The sequence below is a fragment of the Suricata suricatta genome, chromosome 13 (genome assembly GCF_006229205.1).
Source record: "Suricata suricatta isolate VVHF042 chromosome 13, meerkat_22Aug2017_6uvM2_HiC, whole genome shotgun sequence".
Classification (NCBI taxonomy): Eukaryota; Metazoa; Chordata; class Mammalia; order Carnivora; family Herpestidae; genus Suricata; species Suricata suricatta.
This window is the reverse complement of record NC_043712.1, coordinates 17,041,897-17,068,709: the sequence shown is the minus strand read 5'-3', so window position 1 is coordinate 17,068,709 and position 26,813 is coordinate 17,041,897. Positions and strand designations below refer to the sequence as shown.

The 26,813-nt window shown below is 44.8% G+C and overlaps 2 protein-coding genes across 7 annotated transcripts in view; one reads left to right on the top strand and one right to left on the bottom strand.

Annotated features, from left to right (window-relative positions):
• ASTN2 (astrotactin 2) overlaps positions 1–26,813 on the bottom strand; it is an 861,939-nt gene that overhangs the window by 190,524 nt on the left and 644,602 nt on the right. The gene's annotated exons all lie outside the window — the stretch shown is intronic.
• Positions 13,073–25,611, top strand: TRIM32 (tripartite motif containing 32). Of its 4 annotated transcripts, none has more exons than XM_029919899.1 (2): positions 13,073–13,142; positions 22,508–25,611. In XM_029919899.1, exon 2 carries the CDS (start codon positions 22,586–22,588, stop codon positions 24,548–24,550), a length of 1,965 nt encoding a protein of 654 aa, XP_029775759.1. In that variant the 5' UTR covers positions 13,073–13,142; positions 22,508–22,585; the 3' UTR covers positions 24,551–25,611. The 4 variants fall into 4 exon arrangements, with proteins under 4 accessions (XP_029775759.1, XP_029775760.1, XP_029775761.1 ...); XM_029919900.1 differs by having other exon boundaries at positions 13,082–13,142; positions 22,511–25,611; XM_029919901.1 differs by lacking the exon at positions 13,073–13,142 and adding an exon at positions 13,330–13,439 and having other exon boundaries at positions 22,511–25,611.

The following is a 26,813-nucleotide window of genomic DNA, read 5'->3' as shown; positions in this document are numbered from 1 at the left end:
CCTGAGTGGCTTCTGATAAGGCATATGTGTCTCAGTGAGTGTGAGTATGTGCATGTGTGTATGCGCACATGTGTGCATATTTAAGGAATGGAAGGGAAGCCAGATCTACAAACTGACAAATCCTAGGAAAACTGACCTCCTGATCTAACCTAATTCACAGCTTCTTCCCAAAATACGCAGACAATAAGCCCATTTGCAGAGGAGCAGCTATAACATGGTGACTTGCTAGGGTTTAAATTCTACCTCTTCCATTTCCTGGTGGGTGACCCTGGACAAGTCACTTAACCTTTCCGAGGCTCCATTTTCTCGTAAAATGTTGATAATGTTAGTACCTAAATCTTGGAATATTTGGAGGATCAATGAGAAACAGAATGCAATAAGGAATTTACAAATTCTAGGGTGTCCAGAGCATTGTCAGAGTTATTTGTTCTAGCCCTTGGCCTTCACTTCAGCATTATTCAGTTCTTGTGCAAGTCTGGATCTGTAAATCTTCCCTCATAATCTGTGGTGCTTTAACCATACCGTCAGGAATTTCTCCTTAAACCACCCACTTCCTACCTGGTGGAACACAGCAGACAAAGGTAGAATTGAACACTGAAGTCCAAAGCTGCTGAGTTAGATTCCCTGATTCAGGATCCTTCTGGTCAAGTCACTGCCTCTCCAACCTTGGTTTTCCTCATTTGTAAAATGGGAACACTAATTCCCCATTGAACTGCTCTAAGCATCAAGTAAGAGATGCAGCCCCAGCTGACTTACACCTATGATCTCATATGGCCCTTGCAATCATACTACAAATTAGGAATGGTTGTCCCCTAAGGAGACGGAGGCTCAGAGTGACGTAGTATAACCTTACAAGAAGATACCTGTTTCAAGTGAAATCAGCAACATCTTTGAGGAAGCAGTTAAATCTGAGGAAAGTCCTACTCTCTGCATGGCAAGGAATGCCAGCCCTGGACTCCACCCAGTACCCCATACCGCAGTAGTGGCTAATGTTGTCTGCTTGTTTGCAAATCAATGGATTTTTTAAGTACTAAAATTCCTGTGTGGCTCTGCTGTGTTACTTGTCCTAAAAAAATTAATGGGCAGAGTGAAGAATCCCAATACAGCTCAGTGGCCCCAAAAGTGGGTCTTTCCACATCCAAGGTGCGCTCAGGCTCCCTCTACCCCTCTTGGAAGGGAACAGTCAACACTGAAGCTTACCATTTACTGCTGCCTGCTGTGGGACTAGATGGACCCTGGGCAGAAAAGGGAGGCTGGAAAAAAAGGTCATCTGTGATCTCCTGCTGCCCTCTAGTGCCTGTGGAAGATGACTGCTCTTGGGAAAAATTTGTTCTTCCCTGCCAAAGAATGGTTACCGTGTGCAAAGCAACTTGCTAGGAGCTGAGGACAGCAGGTAAGACAGTAAAGGGCTTGGTTAAATACAAGGAAGCCTAGTGTAATGACCGTAATGGTTATAAACAAGCATTTGCTTAGAAGGCCTATTCAGTGCCAGGTTTGCAGCCAGGCAATGGGGTGCAGGGAGCAGAGGGGTGGAATTATGAGCAATGATTTGTTTCAATCTCAGTGGTGCCCAAGTATAGAAGTTTTACTGAGTGTATCCACTAAGGGGCAAAAGCCAGATGACAAGGAGAGAAGACAGACTGGAGATGACAGAGAGAAAAGATAATCAATGGAGCAGAATCCTATAGGACCCAGGGAGAGATGAACTCCCAGGGAGCACAGGAAAGGAAGCGGTCTGAATGTAAGACAAATCTAAGTTGGAATTTTATCACAAGGCCAGGCTGGCCTCTTGGCGCAGCTCTGCAAGTTGTGTGCGTGCATGACAAGGAACAAGGCAAGGGTCAGCCCCACTGGCCATGCCCGTGCCCACACGATCGAATCCAAGTGGAAGAGCCCAGTTTCCTGATTTTTACAAAAGCGGTCAGAGCCTCTGCTCTGTTATGTTTATTTTTTTAACTTGAATTTTTTTTGCTCTATTATGTTTAAGTAAAACTAGTCTCACCAACAGCACAGAGTTTTTAGAATCTGAGATAATGTATGTTCATGCCACCCAAGAAATTTCAGTTCTTACTCTTACTACTATTATTATAACAACCTAGTTTTATTTTTAAGAGATGGTAGGATAAGTCCTTGGAGAAAAAAAGGAAAGGGTAGAAAGGAAATTCACATTTCCTGAGTTTCTATTCTTTTTTGCAAGCATAAGACCTTATGAATCTCACTGGCTCCTCATTAACAGTGCTTTTGGACTAGGGAGACTATTGTTATAATTTTTTTTACAAGTGAGAAAACAGAAGTTCTGAGAGATGACAGAACGCAGTCCAAGGCTATTAGGTATCCAGGGCAACTCCAAAGCCGATTTTCGGTCCAATGGGGCACTAAGCATCATTAAGAAGAGGCCTGTCTTCTCCTACCTGAGATCCCACTCTCCGTCTGTCTTAACAACTCTGCTCAAAATTTACCCCCTCAAGGAAGCATTCCAAGATTAGTTCATCCCCCATACTATTCTCCTCTCAGTAGCTTCTAAGGCTAGGGGTCAAGGATGAAATGCTCAGGAATGAAGGAATCATTCTGGATAAGGCTTAGGGAATGGAGGTCTCTGGAATGCTAGTAACCTGCTTCGGACAGAGACTCCAGATCATGCTGCTTGGAAATGACCTTGAAGCAGTAGAGCAGGCCAAGAATATGTACCGAGTTACCTTGTGGCCAGTGGGAGGTTTCCAGATTTGCCATCAAGGTGGGTGTGACCCTGAAGTGGGGTCAGTTGGACGCTCTGGTGTGAAGGGCTATCAGAAAACAAACTTCTACTCTCTGGCCACTCTCCTAGCAGGTTACAGGCTTGCGATCACATTTCTAAGCCTTTCTGCTGAAATCTTAATACTCAGGTTAAAAGATCATCTTTAAACATGCTGACCAGCAATACTTTTGAACTGCAGATTTGAGCTGAGTTACTTCTCCTATTAGCATCCCTCTTCCCTGTAGCTGTGCTGCTAGGGATAGGGAAAGAGACTAATGAGCCCACCCATCCAAAAAATAAAATGAAAATAAAGGGCTAAGATCATTAAAGACTCCTTGTCATCTTGCTGAGGAAATCAGTAAAATTAATATTAATAATAGTTATGGGGCTCCTGGGTGGCTCAGTCTGTTGAGTGTCCAACTCTTGATTTCAGCTCAGGTCATGATCCCAGGGTTGTGGGATCAAGCCCCATGTTGGGCTTCACGCTGTGCATGGAGCCTGCTTTAGATTCTCTCTCTCTCTCTCTCTCTCTCTCTCTCTCTCTCGCTCTTGCTCTCGCTCTCATTCTCGCTCTCTCTCTCTCCTTCTGCCCTTCTCTTCTGCTCATGCTCTCTCTTCTCTCTCTCAAGTTAAAAAAAAGTAATAGCTATAATGTTCTGTTATTTACTATGCGTATATTGCCTCCCGTGGTCTATATAAATCCTAACAACAGTGAGTAGACTTTGCTATCACTTTTTAAATGATGAAGCAGCGGAAGCTCACAGAGATGACATCAATGGTTGGAGTGAACTGGGCTTCCAGCCACTTTGACTGTCTTTTTTTTTAATTTTTTTAACATTTATTTATTTTTGAGAGACAGAAACAGATCATGAGCAGGGGAGGGTCAGAGAGAGAGAGGGACACACAGAATTGGAAACAGGCTCCAGGCTCTGAGCTGTCAGCACAGAGCCTGATGCGGGGGCTTGAACCCACGAACCATGAGATCATGACCTGAGCCGAAGTCAGACGCTCAACCGACTGAGCCACCCAGGCGCCCCCTCTTTGGTTTTACTTGCTCTAAGCAGTCTTTCACTGTCATAAGTTCTGTCTAATCTACTAGACCACTGGAGACTCAGGGCTAGGCAGTTACAACTTCTGAAAATTGAATGTGTAGTTTCTGTTATTTCTGCCTGTTACATCTAGTGATTAACAATAAAAACCTTAACATAAAACTCTATGGACAATCGATAGGTAATTGGTTGAAAAATTATGGGGTATCCACACAGTGGAGTCTATTTACTTAAAAAGGGAATTAGGACAACCTTTACATGTGATATGGAGTACTCTCAAATATATTGTATTAAATGGAAAAAGCAAAGTGCAGAACAGTGTTCATAGTGCTTTCTTTTTTACAAGAAAGAATCATAAATCTATCTTATATAAAATGTAATTTATATAATATATAAATGACCTATATACAGATTAGACTAAATTTTCAATAAGTAACACTGACACAAGTCAAAATTTGAAAAAATAGTAAACCAAAGATGAGCAAGGAAATAGGGCCGAGGGGACAATGATAGAAGCCAAAGTTTTTTGAATATGCCTTTTCTTACAAGTTTTAGCTTTGGAATCACATAAAATTATATAATTCTTTAAAGTCAAAAAAGAGAGAAACAATCTCTGCAGATTATATGCAGCCTAAAGAAAAACCTAGCGCACCGCCCACCCCCCGCATCACACACACATCTCAATGTGTTGGCATAACCACAGAGAGAAAATAATTATTTTAAGTGGCCTTAAAATGCAGCAATTTTTATTTTATGTTTAATGAGAAATATTCTAAGGGGAGGAGGATCTGCAAATAAAGTGTAAACTGAGATATGTTGCTGGCTATAATATTGGTATTGATATTTTGAAACTATTATGGATATAATGTGGGTTACAGCAAATAAATAAGCCATTATGTGACCATCATTAGAAAATAATATTATAAGCAGAAGAGGCAATCACGTCAGGTACGGAGTCAAAGAAGTTGAGAAAAATTCTGTACACAGAAATTTCCACTGGAAATCATGCAAACTTATGATTCATTTTTATCTTTTAAAAAATAAGCATTTCATAGTTGTCTCCACTGAAAAGACCCCAAAATGATGACAGGCTAATAGCAATGAATATCCCTACTGCCTAGACTCTTGTTTTGAAATACCACTGCCCACTAAAAGAAACAAAAGATTCTTGGAAAAATTCCTTATTCCAACTCTGGAAGAGGTATGATACAGGCTGTGCCTGGGACATCTTGCTGTGCCAAAAAGTGGCATCTGCCAAAGACTGATGTGGTCATTTCAAAAGGACATAGAAACCCATCTAGAGGGGCTCACACTGGCCTAACATTGAATAAACGGAACATCAAAGGGAATAATGACTGCAAGTGATTGAAATGGATCAAATAAATAAGTTTCCTGCAATTCATAGTGTACTTCAAACCAAAGCCAAAGCCAAAGTCAAAACCAAGAAGCAGACAAAGCCTACTGATCGCCATTGGGGATGGCTAGGACACTGGGTCATTATCTGCAAATTGATAGAGGAATCCAGTATTAATCAAGCTTTTTATCAGGGTAACTACCTTTTTCTGCCAGGAATAAAAGGCTGGGGGAATGACCGAATTATGAAATTGCCATTTTGCAAGCTCTTATAAACCAAGAGATCTAGACAGCTCTCATCAATGAATCCTACAATCATTAGGAGAAAGGCTGATGGGAAAATGTCTAATCAGTGGATCAGACTTATACCACTTAAAGTGCTGATCAATCTTATTATCACTAAAAGTAGTAAACCAGACCATTAAGTACCTTCGCTATGATGCCAGAGGAAGTACCTAGCATAGCCTGTATGCTGGCGTTCCTTGGGCCCGTGCATAAACTTCAAGAGTCTGTGAACATCTTTAGGAGAAAAAAATACATCTTTAAGTATCTGTAAATGCAATTTAGCATTTTCTTAAATTATGAATGAAGACAACAAACTATAGTAGTGTACTACTTCCTATGACTTTGACAATCAAATTCACATGTATTTCTATCATATTACAGTTTTTACAAATACAGGCATTTCCAAATACTTACATTCAGTACTACTTAGAAATTATAAGTTATTAGACTCTCCACTACATCTTGTTAGTAATAAAGAAGCACATATAATATTATACTACTGATTTGAGTTTTTTAATATTTTGATAACTATACCTGATATCATTTCTTTCTTATATAGTTTCTATGAATTTAATTTTATGAATTAAAAATTTTTTAATTTATTTTTGAGAGAGAGAGAGACACACACACACAGAATCTGAAGACAGGCTCCAGGTTCTGAGCTAGCTGTCAGCACAGCACCTGATGTGGGGCTTGAACCCACAAACTGCGAGATCATGACCTGAGCCAAAGCCAGACACTCAACTGACTGAGCCACCCACACGCCCCTAATTTTATGAATTTAAAAACATGATTTTAATATCAGTGGGTCTGAAGTCTTCATTCAGTCTACACAATGGGTCCATAGCACCAAAAAAAAAAAAAAAAAGGTGTTGAATGTCTAGGAGAAAAAAACAAATTAACACAAAGAGGGAGCCATCGGCTAACTGTATAAAGTAGACAATTCTAAAGAACACATGAGTCAATGTCTTCAACAGATAATGGACTTGGGCAAAATTTTAGCTAGAACTGTTAGACTAAAGGAGACTGAGTACAACATGTAGGCATTTTGATCCTTATTTAAACATATTCATAAAAACTGAAACATAATTTATAAAAAATTTTTGGAGCATTTAAAGAATTTTGAATACGAACTGCTAGATGTGATAATGATGCTGAAAGATTATGTTAAAAAATAATGGTCTGTCAGAGATACATACTGAGGTATTTTAAGCAGGAATGATCAGATATCTGGGATTTGCTTTAAAAGACTCTAGCAGCAAAAAACAAATTGGGGGTGAGGGATAGCTGAAGCCAAATCGGCAAATTATTGACAACTATGATTGCAGGATGATGGCACCTATGGATCCACTATACCACTTTCCCTCCTTGTGTGTGTGCTTTTCTTCATAAAACACAGAGAAAAGGGGGCCGCCAGAGGATTACACAAAATCAGTAAAGGCAATTATTGCTGGGGAGTAAAATGAGAAGGCATTTTTTGCATCTACAGGATGTACTGTTTTGATGCTTTCTTCTATGTGCATCTTGATTTATATTATACTTAAAATTAAAAAAAAAATAGCAATCAAGTATTCCTACTTTTGTAAAACTGAGTTACAATAATGGTTAGCAATGACATGATAAGAACATATAAGGTAGAGGTGGGCGGGGTTGGGGAAAGGAGACTGACTCTGACGGCTGCCAGCCAGTCTCACAGACTACCAATGGACGGTGTGGGTGATGGAAGCCACCATAAAGAGAAAGGTGGATGAAATCCTGGAGTTAAGATAACAGGAAATATGGAAGGAGGTTGAGATGTGGGACTCAGCAGGAATAAAGCCCATGGGAAATTTTTCAGCAACCCTCAGCTTAGCACTGAGCTGAGTTGAGGTTGATGATACCACACAAAGAAAGTTCTCTGAGCAAGCCTCCAAATGCTACTAAAATTTATCAAGTACCTTCTCAGTCAGTGATTACGGCTGACCTTCGACTACAGGCACTAATTCAATGGGTTAGAAAGTGGGTCTGCCCAATGCACATAAATGTGTATGATATTAAAATAAAGCTTCAAAATTCTGAACCAACAGGTTCTATCAGTTCAAAGAAATTAAAAAAAGAAATCCTCCCTGCACAAGGACATTTAGGCAGCCTTATTTGTGATGGTTAAAGGTTCAGCGACAGGCTTCTCAACTTGACAAAGTCTTACCTGGCCAGTTTGAATATTTATAGTTATATTTATGTTTATATTTACATGTATATTTATATATTTGGCCTTCATAGTTGTCAAACTGGCATATATATATATATATATATATATATATATAACATTTTCCCATATTAAGTAAATATGGAAACTTATATTTAGTAGAAAAACACTTGGTGGATACCAACAAGGTCATAAGTATACACAAGCAGATTAAAGGAGAACCTTGTAAATGTTCACATTTATATGAATAAAACCAATATAATTTTTGTATTAAGGAAGAATAAAGTTGACTATTTCTATATGCTCTTTTATGCTGTAAATTTAAATTGAATTCAAACATCTATTGAGCACTTACCACAGAATGGGTGAAGGCCAGACTGAGAAATATATAGGTATTGGTATGGCATATGTAGAGGAGAGTCAGAGCTTCAGCAGAAAGTGGACTAATGACAGGTAGACAGACAGATGGTGGAGAGAGATACATAAATAGAATAAGAGATTGAGGGAAGGAGGAAAGAATGGAGCCTCTAAAATGGCCTGCAATGATCTCATCTCCTTGATAGGCACTGCCTAGTACAGTCCCTTCCACTTGAGTAACCTGCTTTGAACCAACAGAATATGGCAGTAGAGGATGTCACTTCTGTGATTAGGTTACACAAGACCGCAAATTTGTCTTGCTCAGACCCTCTCTTGCTTTGATGAAACAGGCTCTCATGGAGTGTTTCACATGTCAAGAACTATTGGAAATCTCCAGCCAAAGGGCAACAAAGAATGGAGGCCCTCAGTCCAGCAACGCTTCAAGAATTGAATCCTGCCTTCAACTACATAAATGATCTTAGAAATGCTCCTTCCCCAGTAAAACTCCAGCCCTGGCTGATAAGTGGACTGTAGTCTTATGAGAGACTGTGAAGCCGAGAATCTAGGTAAGCTGTGCTCAGCTTCCTGACTCATAGAGACTGTAGAATAAGAAATATGTTGTTTTAAACCACGCCACATTGGGGTAATTTGCTATTCAGTGATACATAAGTGATAGAGATAGACAGATACAACTTTATTATATCACCTCATGAAAATTCTAGAAATTTTAAACCTTTAGAATAAAAAAAAATTGGTTAGGATATAGTAAGAGTTTTAACTCCTTCCATTTTCTCCTTTATATTCTATAAACACGAACTCCTCTTCCTCCTCAGAATTCACTGGTAATAAAGGAAGAAGGGGAAAATATTTTGTCAAGAATACAATAGATCACAGTAACACAATAATGGCAATAGTAGCTAATACTCGCAGAGCACTTACTCTTTACCAGAATGTGCTCTAAAATATTGAGCTCTATTACGTCATCCAACATTCGCAACATCTCTAGAAGTCCATAGCTATCACTCCCATTTTGCAGAGGTGAAAGGTAAGTACAAAGGGGCTAACCACCTTTTCTTTGTTTTTATTTGAGTGTGACAATGAACCAGGTTTTTTTTCATATAGTACTTTTTATATATTTATATCTATGCCTACTTCCAAAAAATTTTTATTTTTATGTTTTCATCATGATAAATGTACTGTTAAATCTCTATCGCCTATTTCACCTGATCCCTACCTACCTCCCCTCTGGTAACCATTAGTTTGTTCTCTGTCCTTAAGAGTTTCTTGGTTTCTCTATCTCCCTCTCTTTTCATCCTTGTGTCATTTGTTCTGTTTGAAGTAAATTCTCCAAGGTTCCACAACTTGTCAATTGGAGCAAGTTACCAAGCTTCACTTCAAATCATCTCTTCCTCAAAAATAACTTTCCAGGTATGGAGGACTGGGGTTCCAAATGGGTCTGACCCCAAAGCCTCTTTCTCTTTCTACTACGCAATGGTGAATTTAATAAGAAAACTTGTTTCTAAGAAGTGCAACAAATTAAACATTACTATAAGTCAGGGAATGTTGTTCTAATATGTAAATGCTAACATCTAATATTTCTCATTTTGCCCCCAAAATTACTATGAGTTAGCTATCGCTATTCTCATCTTTAGGAATATAAAGAAGACGTTAAACTAGAAATCTTGGCAAATGGAGAAAACAGTGCTTATTTCATAGGGTGATGCTATCAGTTGAATTGTGTCCCCCAGAAAAATATGTTGATAGCCTATATTTCAGAATGAAACTGTATTTGGAAATAAGATCATTGCAGATGTAATTAGGTAAGATAAGATCATATTAGAGTTTTAATTAGGTAAGATGGTGGTCACACTTAATCTGACTGCTGTCCTTACAAGAAGACACAGACATACCCAATGAGATGAGGAGAATGACATGTGAAGATGGAGACACACAGAGAGAAAATGACCACAAGAAGACGTAAGCAGGTATTGGAGTTATGCTACCCCAAGCCAAGGGATGCACGCCTGTGGCCACCAGAAGCTGGAAGGGGAAAGGAAGGATCCTCCCGTGAAGAATTCAGAGGAAGCATGGTCCCACTACCACCTTGATCTCAGATTTCTAGTTTCCAGAACTGTGACAGAATAAAATGATCTTGCTTTAAGCCACCCAATTTGTGATACTTTGTTATGACAGCCCTAGGAAACTGATACAGGTACTTTAAAAGTAAGTGAAAAAAAAAGATTATGTTAAAATGCTGAATAAAGAGTAGTTAAAGTACTCCACAAAGAGCATTTTAGAAACGTCTCTGTGTATGAGGAATGCTAATATTGTGCCAGAGTATGCAAAGCCACAGAATTAAAATGAGTGCCTTGTCCCAGGGTATTTATTTTACTCTGAGATTTTTGTGTGAAGTGTGCTGTTTAAAGGCATGCTTGGATGATATCCAAAGACTGTCAGAGGAGTGCCACCAGCTTCTCTCTCTGATGGGGGAAACATCAGTATAAAAATACGATGAGTCTTTGGGCCCCTGGGTGGCTCAGTCGATTAAGCGTCTGACTAAGGCTCAGGTCATGATCTCATGGTTTGTGGGTTTGAGTCCTGCATTGGGCTCTGTGCTGACAGCTCAGAGCCTGGGGCCTGCTTCGAATTCTGTGTCTCCCTCTCTCTCTGCCCCTCCCCCACTTGCACTCTGTTTCTGTCTCCATAAAAAATAAACATAAAAAATTTTAAAAATATATGATGAGTCTTGAATTGAGACTTCGGGCTAAGAACTGTGGTTTTCAGCAAGCAGAGTGATAACTCGCCACCTGGTCTGAGAAAAGGGTCAAGTGAGGTCTTGAGTTTGGGAAGAAACTGTTGGAGAGCAGCTCTCTCTCTCCCCGGACCTCTAACATGGAGGCTGGTAGAAGTAACCGCCACAGCCCGTATCCAGAAAGGTTTCTTGCCATTCTGGTGAAACAGGCCACGCGGACTCTCCAGCATGGCAGAACTCAAGACAAAGGGCAATTCCTGCTGTTCCCTGAAATTGCTGCCCAGAAGTCATCTGAGGGTCTTGGCCTTGACAGGATCATGCTTTGTGGTCAGAAATAATAGCCATGATTTGCCTCATATTCCTTGAATTCCTAAGCATTGTCATCTCTCCTTCTCCTTGGATTCTTACAATCCTCGATAAAATAGAAAGATAGCTCCTGTCATAAATTGTGAGTAGTCTTTGGATGGTGGCTCAGAGAGTGTGCATGGGTCTAACTGGCTTCGGTTTGTACCTCAATCCTGTCACCTCCCAGGAGGCGAAGGTAGGCAAGCTATTTAGTCTTGATGAGGCTCAGATGCCTCTTTGTGAGACAGAGCTACTAACCTCTACTGGAATCATTGTTGAGGTAGCTATCAAGTGTCTGGTATATTGCTAGTGTTCAAAAAATGGTCCCCCCTTACTCAACAGACACCTCCCCCCCCCCCCCCCGCCAGTCATCCTGCAGCTAGAGTTAAGCATAGGTCAGACAGGAAATGCAATTTGCTTAAAATCACATCTCTGAGTCTGACTCACTTACTCAGCAACTCTTATGTGCTGGGCACTGTGCTAACGGATGCAAGCATTCCTCCGCCCTTGGCCCTGAAGGGTTCTGTTGTATCTGCTGGCTGGCTGCCAGTTTTGAGCAAAATCTGGCCCCTGGGCCCTTCAGCCCTCAGCTGGGCTCCCTTTTCAGCCCACTCTTAACTTAATTTGTTCCTGGTCTGTCTGGTCAAAACCCTGGGTGGCTATAGACTGCAAATCTATCCTTGAGGTCTAAATAGCCCCTGAGCTCTATACCAGTCCGGGGCCCCAGAGTCTGTTCAAAGTATGCCATGAGTATGCCAACCCAGCCTCCCTTTGCCCTCACTGTTTGAAATGTTGGGGTCTAAAGAGTGTAAGACTCTTTTAATTATAATTTTTAAAAATTACTGTTAATTAAGTGCAAACGACTATGTATTCATAATCTTGGTTAATCCTCATAGCAAAATGTATCTCCACTTAGAAATAAAGAAATGGGCCAAGAGGATAAGCAAGAAAGATCATTAGGGTGGGTTCTCATCTAGTCTTGGGTCCCAATCTCTGCTTTATCCTTGTGAACACGTGGCCTTGCTGTTTAACTCTCTGGGCGTCAGTTGCTTATCTAATAGGGAGGTTATGAGAATTAAGGGACAATGCATGGGAAGTACTTGGCTGCAACCAGACACCCTAGCACTCAAAGGTAGTGGTTTCTTTCTTGTTTCCGTTGTGTTATCATTATGCAGGGTCACACACCTCCGTGGGATTTCCAGTTCAGGCCCATGCAACCTCACCCCCTCTCCCGAGGCCTAGGCTGTACCACGTGGTCTGCTGCACCAGCAGGTACTGGACCTGGAACTGACTAAGGGGCCACAGGTGCTCAGCAGCCCTAGGCCTGACTGGCTGGGCTGTGGGCATCCTGGAGGGCACACTGCTCTGCAGGGGCATGGGCTGTGGGCATCCTGGAGGGCGTACTGCTCTGCAGGGGCAGTAGGTGCAGAGCGCGGTCCCCTATTTACCTCTGCTGTGGCCTCCCCACCTAGCAAGGAAAAGACTCCTCTCCCAGGAGCACTGGGTCCATCGCAGGAACTCGAGCCCAGGCAGCAGTGCCTCCCATGGAGAAACACGGAGCCCCAGAAACTAGCTCTGTAGGTGAGGCCAGGCTCTGCGCCCGCCCCCGGGGGATGCTGTACTCTTTCCCTGGTTCCTCCTCATGTGCACTGGCTGCACTTCCGAGTGCCAGGAGCCCAGGCTCTGCCGAGACCAGCTCCTGGACGTCACGGGTCAGGGAAGCGGGTAACACACACTATGGAGTCAGGAGCGAGTTCTGGTTTAGCTGCGGACTCACTAAGGGAACCTGGGCGACTCGGTTTGCCTCAGTTTCCCTGTCCGCACAGGGGAACACACAACGGACGCCTGCGTTCCTAAGTCCCCACGTTCCCAGCTGGGAGCTAGCCTCTATTCGACCGCTGGGCCGCGAACGCTAGGGTCCGGGTGACTACAAGCCCCAGCATGCCCCAGGGGCGGGGCGCGGTGACGGACAGACGGCTGGGTGAATTAGCGCCCGCCAAGGGGCTCGCGGCGGCGCATGCGCAGAGGGCAGCAAGCGGGTGGGCTAGCGGCGGTGGACGCGTCGGAGCCGCGGGCGGTCAGGTAAGGGGAGGGAAGGAGGGTCTGGGACTGGGGACCGCGGCCGGAGTCGCTGGCCGTGGCTTAGCGGCGGGGCGGGGAGGCCGCGCTGGCGTGCAGCGGCCCGCCCACGGCCGACTGGCAGGGTCTGGGCACCGGATCTGGGGGGGCAGGACCAGGGTGGGGGTGGGGCTGCGAGGGACAGGCTCCGGAGGGATTCGAAGGGGGCAGAGGAGCTCAGAGGAGATGCAGCTCCGCTGGGAGGACAGCGAGCGAGGGCCTCTCCCAGAATACCGGGTGCAGCATCTCGGGAGGCCTGAGGTAATGTAGGGGCCCCGAGGAAAGAGGGGTGCAGCGTTTGGGAGATGGGAGGGCATCTGAAGGCCCTGGAGGTATCGGGGGTACAGAATTTCGGAAATAAAAAAGGAATTGAGAGGCTCCGATGTGATTTGGAGTGCCGCATTTCAGGAGGTATGACGCAGTCTGGGGTCGCTAGGCATTTGAGGGGCCAAATTTTGAGATCAGAGAGAGAAGGGCCTTGGGAGGAAGCGTTTTCCAGATGGGATCTGGGGGAAATTGAGGGCGTGAGTTCTTGGGGGAAGCAGTGGGAGGTAGTGTCTTGTTAGCAAGAAGGGACCAGGCAGCACATGACATGGGGTGGATAAAAGAGGAAGGAACCAGGCTTGAGGCCGACAGACTGTCTGATGGAATGCAGGAGCTGGGGGCTCAGATTGGGGGGCGGGGCAGAGGTCTTAGGTGTGCACTTGGGGTGTTATGCTGGGATGCAGGGCTGAAGGCTGCAGAGATTTGGAAACAGATGAAAGGATCTATGTCAGAGGGATTTGGGGCACATGAGTGAAGAATTGGTAAGGGCCGCAATATGGAGCCCCAAAGGCTGAAATCTGTACTGTAAGACGGTTGTTGGGAGCAGGATTTAGAGAGGGTTGAAGGACAGGATGGAACATACTAACTGGGTTACAGAATGAAAAGGCTCTAAGGACCCTGAATAGGTTTTATGGATTGGTGTCTTGGGCTGCTAAAGGAATTGTCCTGAACTCTGCATGGGAGGCAATGGGAGTACTATACAGAGTCCCAAGGACCTGGGGGTAATGTACGAGACTGGATTTGAGTGTGTGAAGTTCAGCAGGGTTCAGGGGTTCAGCAGCTGAGTCAGAAGTCTTCAGAGATCAGGACTCCTGAAGGAGCCTGAGAACTTCCCTCCCCCCCTCCCAAAGACCGCTGATCACAGGGCACCTAGGGTGCTGTCGCTAACTCTGACTCCAACCCAGAACGCCGAAAATGGTAGGATACAGTGCTTCAAGGAGGCAAGAAGAGGGAAACTGTTGAAGGTCATCTGCCCAACTGTTCTTTCCCCTGTCCCTGCAAGCTGTGACAGCAGGTAGTATGGGGGGCCTGCAGGGAGTGAGCAGAACAGGATCTCAGGCCTTACTGTCCTTACCAGTTACATGAGTGGATTGAATTAATCCCGTATAAGGTCCACTACAGCTGCAGGAGGCAGTGTGGCTCTGTGAGTGAGGCCTTTGGGCTGGAAGAATGACAGGGAAAGGGGGGACACTGAGCATTTAGTCCTGTGCTGGGTTCTAAAGAGATGGCTCCTACCAAGACATGTATTATTGGCTGTCACAGTTGGGCATGGGGGCTACTGGCCTCTCCGTTAAAGATCCTACAGTGCACCGGACAGCCCCCACAACAAAGAATTATGTGGCCCCAAAGCTGGGAAACTCCACTCAGGATGTTATGAATTCAAATCCTGGTGCTCGTGCTCTCGCTCTCTCGCTCTCTCTCTCTCTCTCTCTCTCTCTCTCTCTCTCTCTCTCTGTCATCTTGAATGAATTGCTTAACCTCCACGCGCTTGGCTCTTCCTCTGTAACATGGAATTAATCACAGGACGACATCACAGCTGTCTGTGAAGATTCTGTGGAGGTAAATCAGAGTGTGCCTTGTCCCAGGGCACAGCAAGCACACAAACTTTAGTAATTTGTAATTTTTGTATGTACTTTCTCACTCGGTTTTCCTCTCCGCACGACTAAGCAGGTCCTACCATACCTGGTTTTGCACATGAGGAAACTGGCTTGGGAGGTGACTTGTTAAAGGTTCCCTAACTAGGGATGGCAGAGCTAGGCTCACAGTCAGGTCTCTATAACCCTGTATATTCCCTCTTTCCTTGCTGGGGTCTGCTTAGTCTTCCTGTCTCAGCCCATTCCCCTCAAATGAAAGAACTGTCCAGTGAGTATCTCTGAGTATCCAGTTGAACTCTAAAGGGGACGGAACTATCTCAGGTAGGGAGTAGCCCTGGACTTTGTTCCTGATTTGCTCTTAGACCAGGACAAGTGGGCAGATAAGGGGAGGAGCCTAAAGTTAGACAAGATGAGGTGCTGGAGACTAAAGGGTGAGGTGTAGAGGCCATTGGCTTGGAAAACAACAACCCTTCCTAGCAGGGACTGAAGCTGAAGACACTCACACTCTGGAAAATAACTCCTGGTTCTAAATGAGCTCTTGGGTTTCCCTCCTCTGGGACAGAGTTGTGGCATTCGCTGCATTAGCTCCAGGACAAGCTAGGGTGTTGCTGTTCAGGAACATAGTAGGACTGCATCAGAGGGCAAGAGATTTAGCTGGAACACTCCCGCACACGGCTATGGAAAAGACGTGATGGGAATCGAACCAGCCCAAAAGTCAGAGGCGTCAAGCCCCAAATCCCTCCTCTGCTGCTAATTCACTAGGTGACCTTGGACAGACACTTCTTAGCAGCTTCAATCTATTAAAAGTAAGAATAGGAACCATTTATTGTTTATTACGTGCATCAACTCTGTTCATCCTGCAGTGATCCTGCCAACAAATGGAGATGTTATTCCATATTTTGCAGATGAGAAAACTACTAGGTTCAGTGCTTTACCTAAGTCTTCATAGCACAGTGGGATGTGAGCCCCGTTCTATCTGACTCCTAAGTTATATGATACTAGTTTTATTTGAATGGCTTCTCCAACACTTAGAGCCTGTACACCTGTGTCTGGAGAGTTTGGTGGTCAGGTTTACAAAGCCCTTTAGGCAGACCACTGTCCCTGCACACTGGTGAGCTGCCTCTGGGATAGTCCCTCCGTTTTGTCCTTTTGGTATAACAGTTTGATTTAAAAACCATTCTTAGGGGCCTTTACCAACCTCTTAGCCAAACTGCCTAGAACGAATGGCCGCTTCTTAAGCTAGGGAGCTAACGGATCTTCTGAGTTGATGTGTTTTTTTGACCAGGAGTTGACACACCTGGATTTGAATCTCAGTTCTACTGCCTGTCGGCTTCGAGACCCTGTCGCTTTTCTCTGAACCTTGGTTTCCTTATTTATAGAGAGGAATAACAAACATATATTTCACAGTGATTATGAGGATAGAAGATAATGTATAAAAGATGCCTGACATTCAATCCATGGTAGTTTTATAAGAGCACTTATAAGAGGAAGGCATTGCTAGAAAGGAACTGAGGGTTGCTTTGCCAAATTTCAGTGACCCTAAGCAGCCCCCTGCCAGTCTCCCCCAAATTTCCATCCCCTCCTCTACCTTTCCCAGGCTCTGCTTCCCGATCCTTTCATCAAAAGTTCATGGTTAAGTGAACATGTGTTGTACATAGATAAAGGAAGTGGAAGAGGGGTGGATGAGTCGAGAAGGGCTGGAGGTCCTCTGAGAAATGACTGTTGGTTTTTCCCGTATTCGAGATTCTTTGTCACATTAACAGCATTGGTATTAAATCCAAATGTTTGTGAAGATGCAAAGGCATCTTTCCAGCGCCCACAGTTTTAGAAGAGGAGGACAAGTGTCTTTCTAGCAAACTCTATTGTTGACTTAACCTATTCTTGGCATACTTTAGCTGAGGTTTCCTTTCCTACAAACATTTTCTTTTGAGTTGTTTTGTATGTCTCAGACTGGTACAGCTTTGGCGGGGTCGTGCTTGTGTGTCCCTATCAGTTCCTACTTGTTGAGTTTCTCTTAGCTGTGTGCAGGCACCTTAAGTGTCCTGAATAAATGAACTTCAGACCTTCTTCCACACACAAGACTAGGTGAGCATCACTTGACGGCTTGGCTGTATTAAAATCACTCCTGCTAGCACCTCCCAGAGAGGGACCCTGGGGGCACGGAGATGGTTGTGCACCTGATCGGCATTCCATTCAAATGCAAGAGGAATGAATACAGTTTAGAAAGGAAATGCTATAAGCCTTGGGAAACCACCCCTGTGCCAAAGCAGAGCAGAGTGTCAGTGGTAGATGAACCTTTCTGTCCTGTGAAAGGCAATATCATACCATTTTACAGGTTTTCTGGTTTTTAGGTAAGGAGCTCTATTCACGTTTGTTTGGGTTTGTTCAAAATTATCTCCCTTGTGTTTTTATGAGGCTGGACTCAGTATGTGCTCTAGTAAAGACTGGTTTAATTAATTGCCTAAACTTCTTCAGTTCTGCTGATGGCCCAAGCCCCCAAGAAGTTGACACATGTATGGCCTTTGGTCATCTCTAATCTTCTGATTCAGAGCTCACGTAAAACTCTTTAGTGAAGGCTCACAATTTTTACTTTTGAAATTTACGTATCTGATATCTTCCATACATACACCATTAGAAAAGTGCATATTCATTTCTCATTGGCTGGGCAGTGGCTGCTGCCACCCTATTATAAATACTGCACAGTTAACCGTGTGCTTCCCTTGGTGCTGATATGACGTGTGTTCACATAATCCCATTTAATTTTTATAATGACCTTGAGAGGCAGATACTATGGTAAAGCCCGTTTTCTTAGATAGACTAAGAACTAGAGAGGCCACTTAACTCGTCCAAGTCTCCACAGTAAGCAGTAGGGCCAGAATTGAAATCCAGAAAGCCTGATTCCTGAGCCCCACTTTCTTAGTCTATGTAATACTGGTCACCTCCGGTTTCTGTCTTTTAGTCCTAGTTCTGCCATATGATTAACAAGTTCTTGATTTCTCTCTCCTGATCTCCATTTACTCATCTGTTTTACTCTTTGAGATCACTGCTAATTCTAGCATTCATATTTAGTCCTTACTAAAAGGAGCCTAGTTTTCTGGGCGAAAGAAGTTGTGAATTCATGTACCTATTAGTTTCTAGCATGAATAGCTGGCGTCCCTAATCAAAAGCTTTCAAAGCTGGCCAGTCCTTTTATTAAACTTCACGTGCTTTTATATGCCATGAAAAGAAAGATGCACCATCATTTGAAAATGTCGTTTGTAAACGGAGTGCTTGGTTTATACTAGTACTAGTTGTTGTTACTGTTAATATCATTGCTGATTATTACTAAAACTATGATAAATAGCAGTTTTTCACTTCACACCTGCTGGTTTCCAGACTAGGCACTTTATATGCATTATCCTTAATTTCTCACTTTCTGTAAAGTAGGAAAACAAATTTAGCGAGGTTAAATAACTTGCCCAATGTCCCACACCTTGAAAATGACAATGCTCATTTGGTCCCCGTTCTGTCTGACTTCGGAGATAATGGGTTTCCATTTGCTTTTTGTTTCTCTTTTCCCCCTGCTACCCTGGTTGTTTAAATCATGGACTGCTTTGAATCATGGTTGGTTAAAGCCTGGTGGTGCCAGAAGTGGCTGGATTAGGCTAGGGTAGGACTCTAGAATTCTCCTGAGTCTGAGGGCACCCGGAGCAAACACAGCTTAAGGGACAGATTCTCACCTGCCTGGCTGGCCTGGTGTCAGTAGGCAATGTGCTGTGTTGATTACGAGATCAGAACAGTGATGGGAGAGTGCATGGGTTAAGGTGAAGGGTCAGGAGTTGACCGCAGATCTAAAGACGCAACAGGCAGACAAGATTATTGTAAAGAACGTGCTGGGGGTTCCTTCTGATGGGTTTTAGATTTTACAGCTGGCAGGAAATGGGCAGCTAACTTAGAGATTTGGGATGGTTAGACAGTTCCTGTCACCCATCTAGCCCTTGCAGGGAAACTGAGTTTGACTTGACTTTCCATCTGGATCACTGTCAGGATGAACAGTAATGGTTAGGTGTATGCTTCTGGAGGAGAAGGAATGTATCTGCTTGTCACACAGAGCTCTGTAGCAGGCTACGATCCTACGGAAGGCAGTGTTCCCAGCTCACAGAGATGAGAGACATCGTTTCAGCTTTTTCCAAGTCTGAGGTGTATACCCGATGTCTTCGTGATGGCAACTCCTGCTTCCCTGGCAGAGCAGGAATCCTTGACATTCTCTGCTGCCTCAGAGAGCCTAGTGGAGCTGCAGACAGCTGAGCTATTTTGGGATATGGATGTGGGTATAGTAAATTCATTTTTTAAAGTGGATGGCTTAGACAGGGAGGCAAGAAGCTTTTTAATTGAAGGAGGTGGTACGATATTCCAGAAAGCTGGGGAAGGAATTTGCTAGTATTTTTACAAGTTGGCAGACTTGTTTAATTAGCTGATCTGCAGTGCCAGCTTTGGGAAGAGCAGATGTCCCTTGCATTGTAAGGTGACATGCTCTTGATCTAAACACCAAATGTTGCCCTCAGTCTGTTGTCCCAGATGATTGGAGAAGCGACTGCAGCTATTGGTTTAGAGCGGAGGTTTGCATGCATTCTGATTTGAGGTTTCTATCAGCATTTCCATACTACTGTGCCCAGACCCATGGCATTTCAGAATTCAGTATTAAGTTTCCGATATTCACTTGAGACCTTCTAGGTTCATGGCATGTGATAATGTATCATTTTGTTGAGACATGGGTCTAAATCATAATGGGTTGCAAGGCTGGTGTGTGTGAATGGGTCACCCATATAACAAATAAATAAATATGGCCCATTCTATAGAAGCCAAATATCATAATGCTAGTATTGTTCTTTCTTATTTCTAGGGAAAGTTATATGCCATAAGGCAGCATTTTCCAGAGTATGGTCTGGAGAATACTTGTTAACAAGTGTTATATGCCAGTGGGGGGAAAGAAAAAAAGTTTGAAGTAATTCTGGGTTAAACAAAGTTCAAGGTTATCTGTACTGCAGGGTTTCACCACGTGTGAGCTTTGTGACCCTGAGGCAGTTTCTCTGAGCCTTATTTTTCTTATGGTAAAATGAGATAATCAAAATAGCACCTACTTTATAGGGGCATGAGATGAAGTACACGAAGCATCTAGTGTGGTATCTAGCACATAGAAGGTACTAGATGTATACAGTTTCCCTTCCAGTAGAAGGGAAGTGGGGTTTCAGAGAGGTTGGATTGCCTTTGGATACGGTGTGTGTCTGCTATTGAGTATTTGTCAGATTGCGATGCATAGCTAAATACAAGGGAGTTCTGTGATACACTGCAGAGACTCCTTTCTTCTTTATGCATGGAGAAAGTTGATGACATTTGCAGAGTCTTGTCAGCTTGCTGCATTGTCCTTAAAGCCCGCTAACTTGCCCTCCTCTTCCCCTTGATGGCTGACCATCTGTGTTTCAGGAGAGCACAGACGCAGCTGTGGAATTTGCATCTAAGAAGGGCTGCAGTTTATCCACGTGCCTCACCTTGCTAGATCTCTTCATTCTAATTTGGGGTATAAACTTGACAATGACAGAAGTCTGCAGAGCACTGAGATCTCTATTCTATTTCATGAGCATATGTGGATCGAGGTGGGTGGGAGTATTTATGGCATGTACTTAGAGAAGCAAGGGGTGTTCCGGCCAAAAATAAATGGTCTTGGTAAGGCACTACTGGTTTTTAGATCCATATGCTTGAGTCTTTGGTTACCTTAGCTCCACTACTTTCCTACTTTATTAGTCTTAGTGATTGTACTTCTGGAATATTGCTCCAGTGCATCTTCTTTCCATTTCCAACGCTTGCTCTCTAGTTCCAGCTCCCCATTACCTCCCCCAGCCAGTTTTGCAGCAGCTTCCAAACTAGTTTCTCTGCCTTTTCACCTACTCCATTAAAGCTCTGATTGTATCAGTTCCCTGCTTCAAACCATGCATTGCTTTGCTGTGCCTGTCAAAATGAGATCTAAAGGTCTCATTTTGGCTTTGAAGACTTCTTAGAATCATTCTCATAATCACACCAGTTACTTTAATCTGTGTATGTTCTCCCACAACTTTAACCTTAAAGATGAGAGAAAAGAGAACTAAATTTAAGACTTTTTTGGTGCTAAGCCAATACTTAGCATTTCATACACTGCCTATATTATCTCATGCAATCCTCTCACTGATCTTGTGAAGGTGGTATTATTTCATTGTACAAATGAGGAAACAAATATATAGAGGCGACAGGTTCTCTTTCTAATACCCTCAATTTCTTGCTCTTCCGCTTGTTTTCTAACCTTTGTTAAGACTGCCCTTTGTCTGATACTCCCTTTCTCCCATCTCTACACAACTGTGCGCCCTTCCAGAGCTCTATCTAATGCCATTCCCCCACCCCCACCGAAAATTCTGTTTCCCTTCAAATTAGAAGCCTAGCCGCCATTGAACTGAGTTTATGTGTTATTTATGATACTGCTCTGTGCCTTGGCTATTATTTGCCTGCATATCTTGTCTCCTTTCCTAAAGTTTGAGATCTGAAGGGCAGGATTTGTATCCTGAAAACCTACTATAGTACAGCACCTGGTACCTAGTCTTAGTTGGGTGGATTGGTGAGTAGATAGGAGAATAGATGCATGAAAAATATATGTATATCCTGACCTAATGCTTTACGGATCACCTCAGTTTTCTATTTCCCTGTAGGCTTCCTAGGACCCCGAGTGTGACATGGTAAACTCTATATAACATAATAAAAAAGGCTCCATGCTTTTGTTCACATCATTTTCTTTGCTTAAAATGCCTTTATCCCTCAAGGACTTGTTTCTTTCCAGACCTCTCACAGAAGTGTCACTGCTTCTGGCAAGCCCTTCCTAGTTCCTTTGGGAACTGTTTGTTACTCCATCCACTGTGCACCCATGATCTTTGTGTATAGTCCTTTCCTGTAAGTAATTAATTTTCTGATGCTTTCCCCCTAATACAGATGGAGTTGTAGACTTCACTAATCACTAACATTAATCCAGCATGATGTTTGTCATGGGCTGCACTAAGTGCCTCATATTCATCATGCTGCTTAACTCTTCCCAAACCCATATACAGCAGATGCCATTGTTACTTCAATTTTATAGATGGTCGACGGGGAAACTGAGCTTTGGGAAGTTTAGGCTACCTCCTTAAGGTCATACAGCTATGTATCAGAGACTCCAGAACCTGAGTTCTTACCTACTGTGCAATGTTGTCTGTGTTGTTTCCCTGCGTATCCCTGTCACCTAACCGAGCAGACCTCAATAAGTATTTGTCAAATAAGTCCGTGGCTGGATGAGGGATGGGAGCGTTTCTCTAAATGGTTCTTGAGTGAATTAGCTCATACAGGCCGTGGAGTAATGGCTTCTTACTTTGTTAGCAGGCTTTGGCCCCCGGAGCATGAACACCAGGCTGTTCGGTGCTGGGCTGTGTTAGCAGGCCCCTCAGAGGAAGTGCGATGGCTGCGGCGGCAGCAGCATCTCACCTGAACCTGGATGCCCTCCGGGAGGTGCTAGAATGCCCCATCTGCATGGAGTCCTTCACCGAGGAGCAGCTGCGGCCCAAGCTCCTGCACTGTGGCCACACCATCTGCCGCCAGTGCCTGGAGAAGCTCCTGGCCAGCAGCATCAATGGCGTGCGCTGTCCCTTTTGCAGCAAAATCACCCGCATAACCAGCCTCAGCCAGCTGACGGACAACCTGACCGTGCTGAAGATCATCGACACGGCGGGGCTCAGCGAGGCCGTGGGGCTGCTCATGTGCCGGTCCTGTGGGCGGCGGCTGCCCCGGCAGTTCTGCCGGAGCTGTGGCGTGGTGTTGTGTGAGCCCTGCCGGGAGGCCGACCACCAGCCTCCGGGCCACTGTACGCTGCCTGTCAAGGAGGCGGCCGAGGAGCGGCGCCACAACTTTGGAGAGAAGCTGGCTCGTCTGCGGGAGCTCATGGGGGAGCTGCAGCGGCGGAAGGTGGCCTTGGAAGGGGTCTCCAAGGACCTGCAGGCGAGGTATAAAGCCGTTCTCCAGGAGTACGGGCATGAGGAGCGCCGGGTCCAGGAAGAGCTGGCCCGCTCTCGGAAGTTCTTCACGGGCTCTCTGGCGGAGGTCGAGAAGTCCAACAGTCAGGTGGTGGAGGAGCAGAGCTACCTGCTGAACATCGCCGAGGTGCAGGCGGTGTCGCGCTGTGACTATTTCCTGGCGAAGATCAAGCAGGCAGATGTCGCCCTCCTGGAGGAGACCGCCGACGAGGAAGAGCCGGAGCTCACGGCCAGCCTGCCCCGGGAGCTCACCCTCCAGGACGTGGAGCTGCTTAAGGTCGGCCACGTTGGCCCCCTCCAAATCGGGCAGGCTGTTAAAAAGCCCCGGACAGTCAACATGGAGGACTCCTGGGCCATGGAGGCCGCAGCCTCTGCGGCCTCCACCTCTGTCACGTTTAGAGAGATGGACATGAGCCCCGAGGAAGTGGTTGCCAGCCCTAGGGCCTCGCCTGCGAAGCAGCGGGGTACCGAGACAGCCGCCAGCATCCAGCAATGCCTCTTTCTCAAGAAGATGGGGGCCAAAGGCAGCACGCCAGGCATGTTCAACCTCCCGGTGAGTCTCTACGTGACCAGTCAAGGCGAGGTGCTGGTTGCCGACCGAGGCAACTACCGTATACAAGTCTTTACCCGCAAGGGCTTTTTGAAGGAGATCCGCCGGAGCCCCAGTGGCATCGACAGCTTTGTGCTGAGCTTCCTTGGGGCTGATCTGCCCAACCTCACTCCTCTCTCAGTGGCCATGAACTGCCATGGGCTGATTGGTGTGACTGACAGCTACGACAACTCCCTCAAGGTCTACACCTTGGATGGCCACTGCGTGGCCTGTCACAGGAGCCAGCTGAGCAAACCCTGGGGCATCACAGCCCTTCCGTCCGGCCAGTTCGTGGTGACGGATGTGGAAGGCGGCAAGCTCTGGTGCTTCACCGTTGACCGAGGGGCGGGGGTGGTCAAATACAGCTGCCTCTGTAGTGCAGTGCGGCCCAAGTTCGTCACCTGCGACGCCGAGGGCACTGTCTACTTCACGCAGGGCTTGGGCCTCAATCTGGAGAACCGGCAGAATGAGCACCACCTGGAGGGCGGCTTCTCCATCGGCTCTGTGGGCCCTGACGGGCAGCTGGGTCGCCAGATCAGCCATTTTTTCTCAGAGAATGAGGATTTCCGCTGCATTGCCGGCATGTGTGTGGATGCTCGTGGTGATCTCATTGTGGCCGACAGCAGTCGAAAGGAAATTCTCCACTTCCCTAAGGGCGGGGGCTACAGTGTCCTTATTCGAGAGGGGCTCACGTGCCCAGTGGGCATCGCCCTCACTCCTAAAGGGCAGCTGCTTGTCTTGGACTGTTGGGATCACTGCATCAAGATTTATAGCTACCATCTGAGAAGATACTCCACCCCTTAGGGGAGAAGAGAACAATTTCTTGTCGCCAGCCAGCTCGATACCCACCCCCCGACCCCTGCCCTTATTCCTCAGTTATTGGTGGTATTGTAGAGTGCACTTGGCCTCTGTCTTCATTCCTGCTGGCTAGTCTTAGAATTTTAGAAGCTCTGTCTTTTAGTAGTTTTTTGTTTTTGTTGTCTTTTTTTGCATTATTTTTTTCCTAAATTTAGAGCTTTAACAGATGCGTTGCCCCAAATAAGATATATGATATGGGGTTAGCTGAAGTTTGATTAGAATTTAGGTACCTTGAGGCTTCAGTAGAGTCTCTTGCCCCTGTATTTGAAATTTGCCCTTAAAACCCAAATCCTTGTTGATTTCCCTCTTTTGGCTTTGTTAACCCTGGTCCCATATTTCCCTCCTTTTATAATGTGCTTCATCTGTGATACTTTCTCTTCAACTCTGCCACATTTAGTGTGCATGTTCCCGTGAGGTCTGCCCCACCTTTCATTTCGGACATCACAGCCCTGTGGCATGATGTCTCCAGTGTTTTCACCTTGGCCAGAGCGAAAGCTTGTTCATGTAGTGCCACCAAGGGAGACACACAGTCCCTTTGGGGAGCAGTACCTCTTGGCTCTGGGGGTTTGGGGCCATCTTGGATCGGTCTCTAATTGCAGGTGTGACAGAGAATGGATTGACCCTAGTTGGTTGGTATTGAAGACTTCAGCCTGGAAACTGCTTGCCTTTAAAGGAGCATATAGACTGGAATTATTTCAAAGCACAGAACAATGGGAATAAACAAACACAAATGCTAATATGGTCAGTAAACACTCTTGGAGAGTCTCCAGAATTCATTGTTTTTCATATTCCCTCACTCCGCTGACCTGTGCCAAGAGTTGTCTGCAGAATTGTATAACACAGGCCAGGGCCAGCAGTGGGGAGGTGAGCACATCGTATTTTCGTTACTAAGACAGAACTGTTGGGTCTTCATTCTGTATTTTCCTCAAGTGACTGCACAATACTTGGTTTTGAGATTTATTTCCATTCCTCTGCCAAGAATTAAATAATTGACAACTGTTTCTTCATCGCTGGTGTTCATGTCTTTTAATTAAATATGGGATTTGGGAGATGGAGAGAGAGAAGTTGTGCCATGCTGTTTTGCTTCCGTATCGGACACTGCATTCTTTGAGAGTGTTAGGATCTACCCCAGTCCAAATTCAGCCTAAGGCCCCAATGTGGAAAGATAACCCATATCTTTCTCTCACCCACAGGTATGCAGGATCAGTCCCCAAGGTTGGAAGAGTCACCAGCGCTCTATTAGGAATTGAGCCTCTACCATTTGCTTTTATCCTTACAATTATAGTTCAAAAATGGAAGAAGTCTTGTCCTTAAAAAGACCACAAGTGGATAAGGGAAACTGTGACAAGGCTTCTCAGGCTTGGTCTTTGCTCAGCAACACATTTTACTTTGTAGATGCAGGGCTGATGGCAAGATACTGATCACCCTGCTTTCTAAAGAAATGAACTTTGCTATGCTGGGCTACTCAAAATTGTTCTTTGTTGGGTTTTGTTTTTGTTTGGGGGTAGCATTGGTTTTTTGCCTCTGTTGTAATAGCTGTCAAAGAATGGGAAAGGAGATAATTGGTGTGATGTTGAACAGGTTCTTCTTGTGCTTTTCACCTTGAGAAAGCCCTGTGTTCCAATTATGAAATCATGTCCAATTTCCAAAGATCGTATAATTGAGAAGAAACTGATCTAATTAAAAGTGCTTCACAAAGAGCTGCATGAGCTATTAGCACCACTTTATCTGTGACAGCTCCTGGCAGGAGGAGATCTGTCTTTGCTGCCAGTGGGGGGGCTCCCTGAGGCAGTAACAGGGGTCTCGGCCTCGGGCCCAGGGTCTGCAGCATAGACATGTACATCGTGGGCTGGCTTCATGTAAACCAGCCAGAAGCCCTGTAGCTGCCGAGGCTTTTGAAAGGAAGTGTCATCGCTAGTGGTGTTCAGCATCTTGGGCTTCCTGTTACTGAACTACAGCCGTGCCAGGGTCCTCGACTACAGCCGGCACCTGCTGGCTCAGAATGGACGGAAGTGTAGTCTGAATATTTTCTGTTTCTTTAATATAAGTATTTTAGGCTGTGCTTAGTACAGTCAGTTCTCAATCATCTACCAGGTTGCCTAAATTACATACATAGCACAGTCCCAGGACACTGTTTTCATCAGTTACAGCCGTTTTTGTGTGTGGTCTGTTGTTTGTTTTGAAGCACTAGTGCCCTTATTCGAATAAA

Coding starts and splice junctions, on each gene's coding strand:
- TRIM32 (XM_029919899.1), top strand. CDS start 22,586: ATGGCTGCGGCGGCAGCAGCATCTCACCTGAACCTGGATGCCCTCCGG.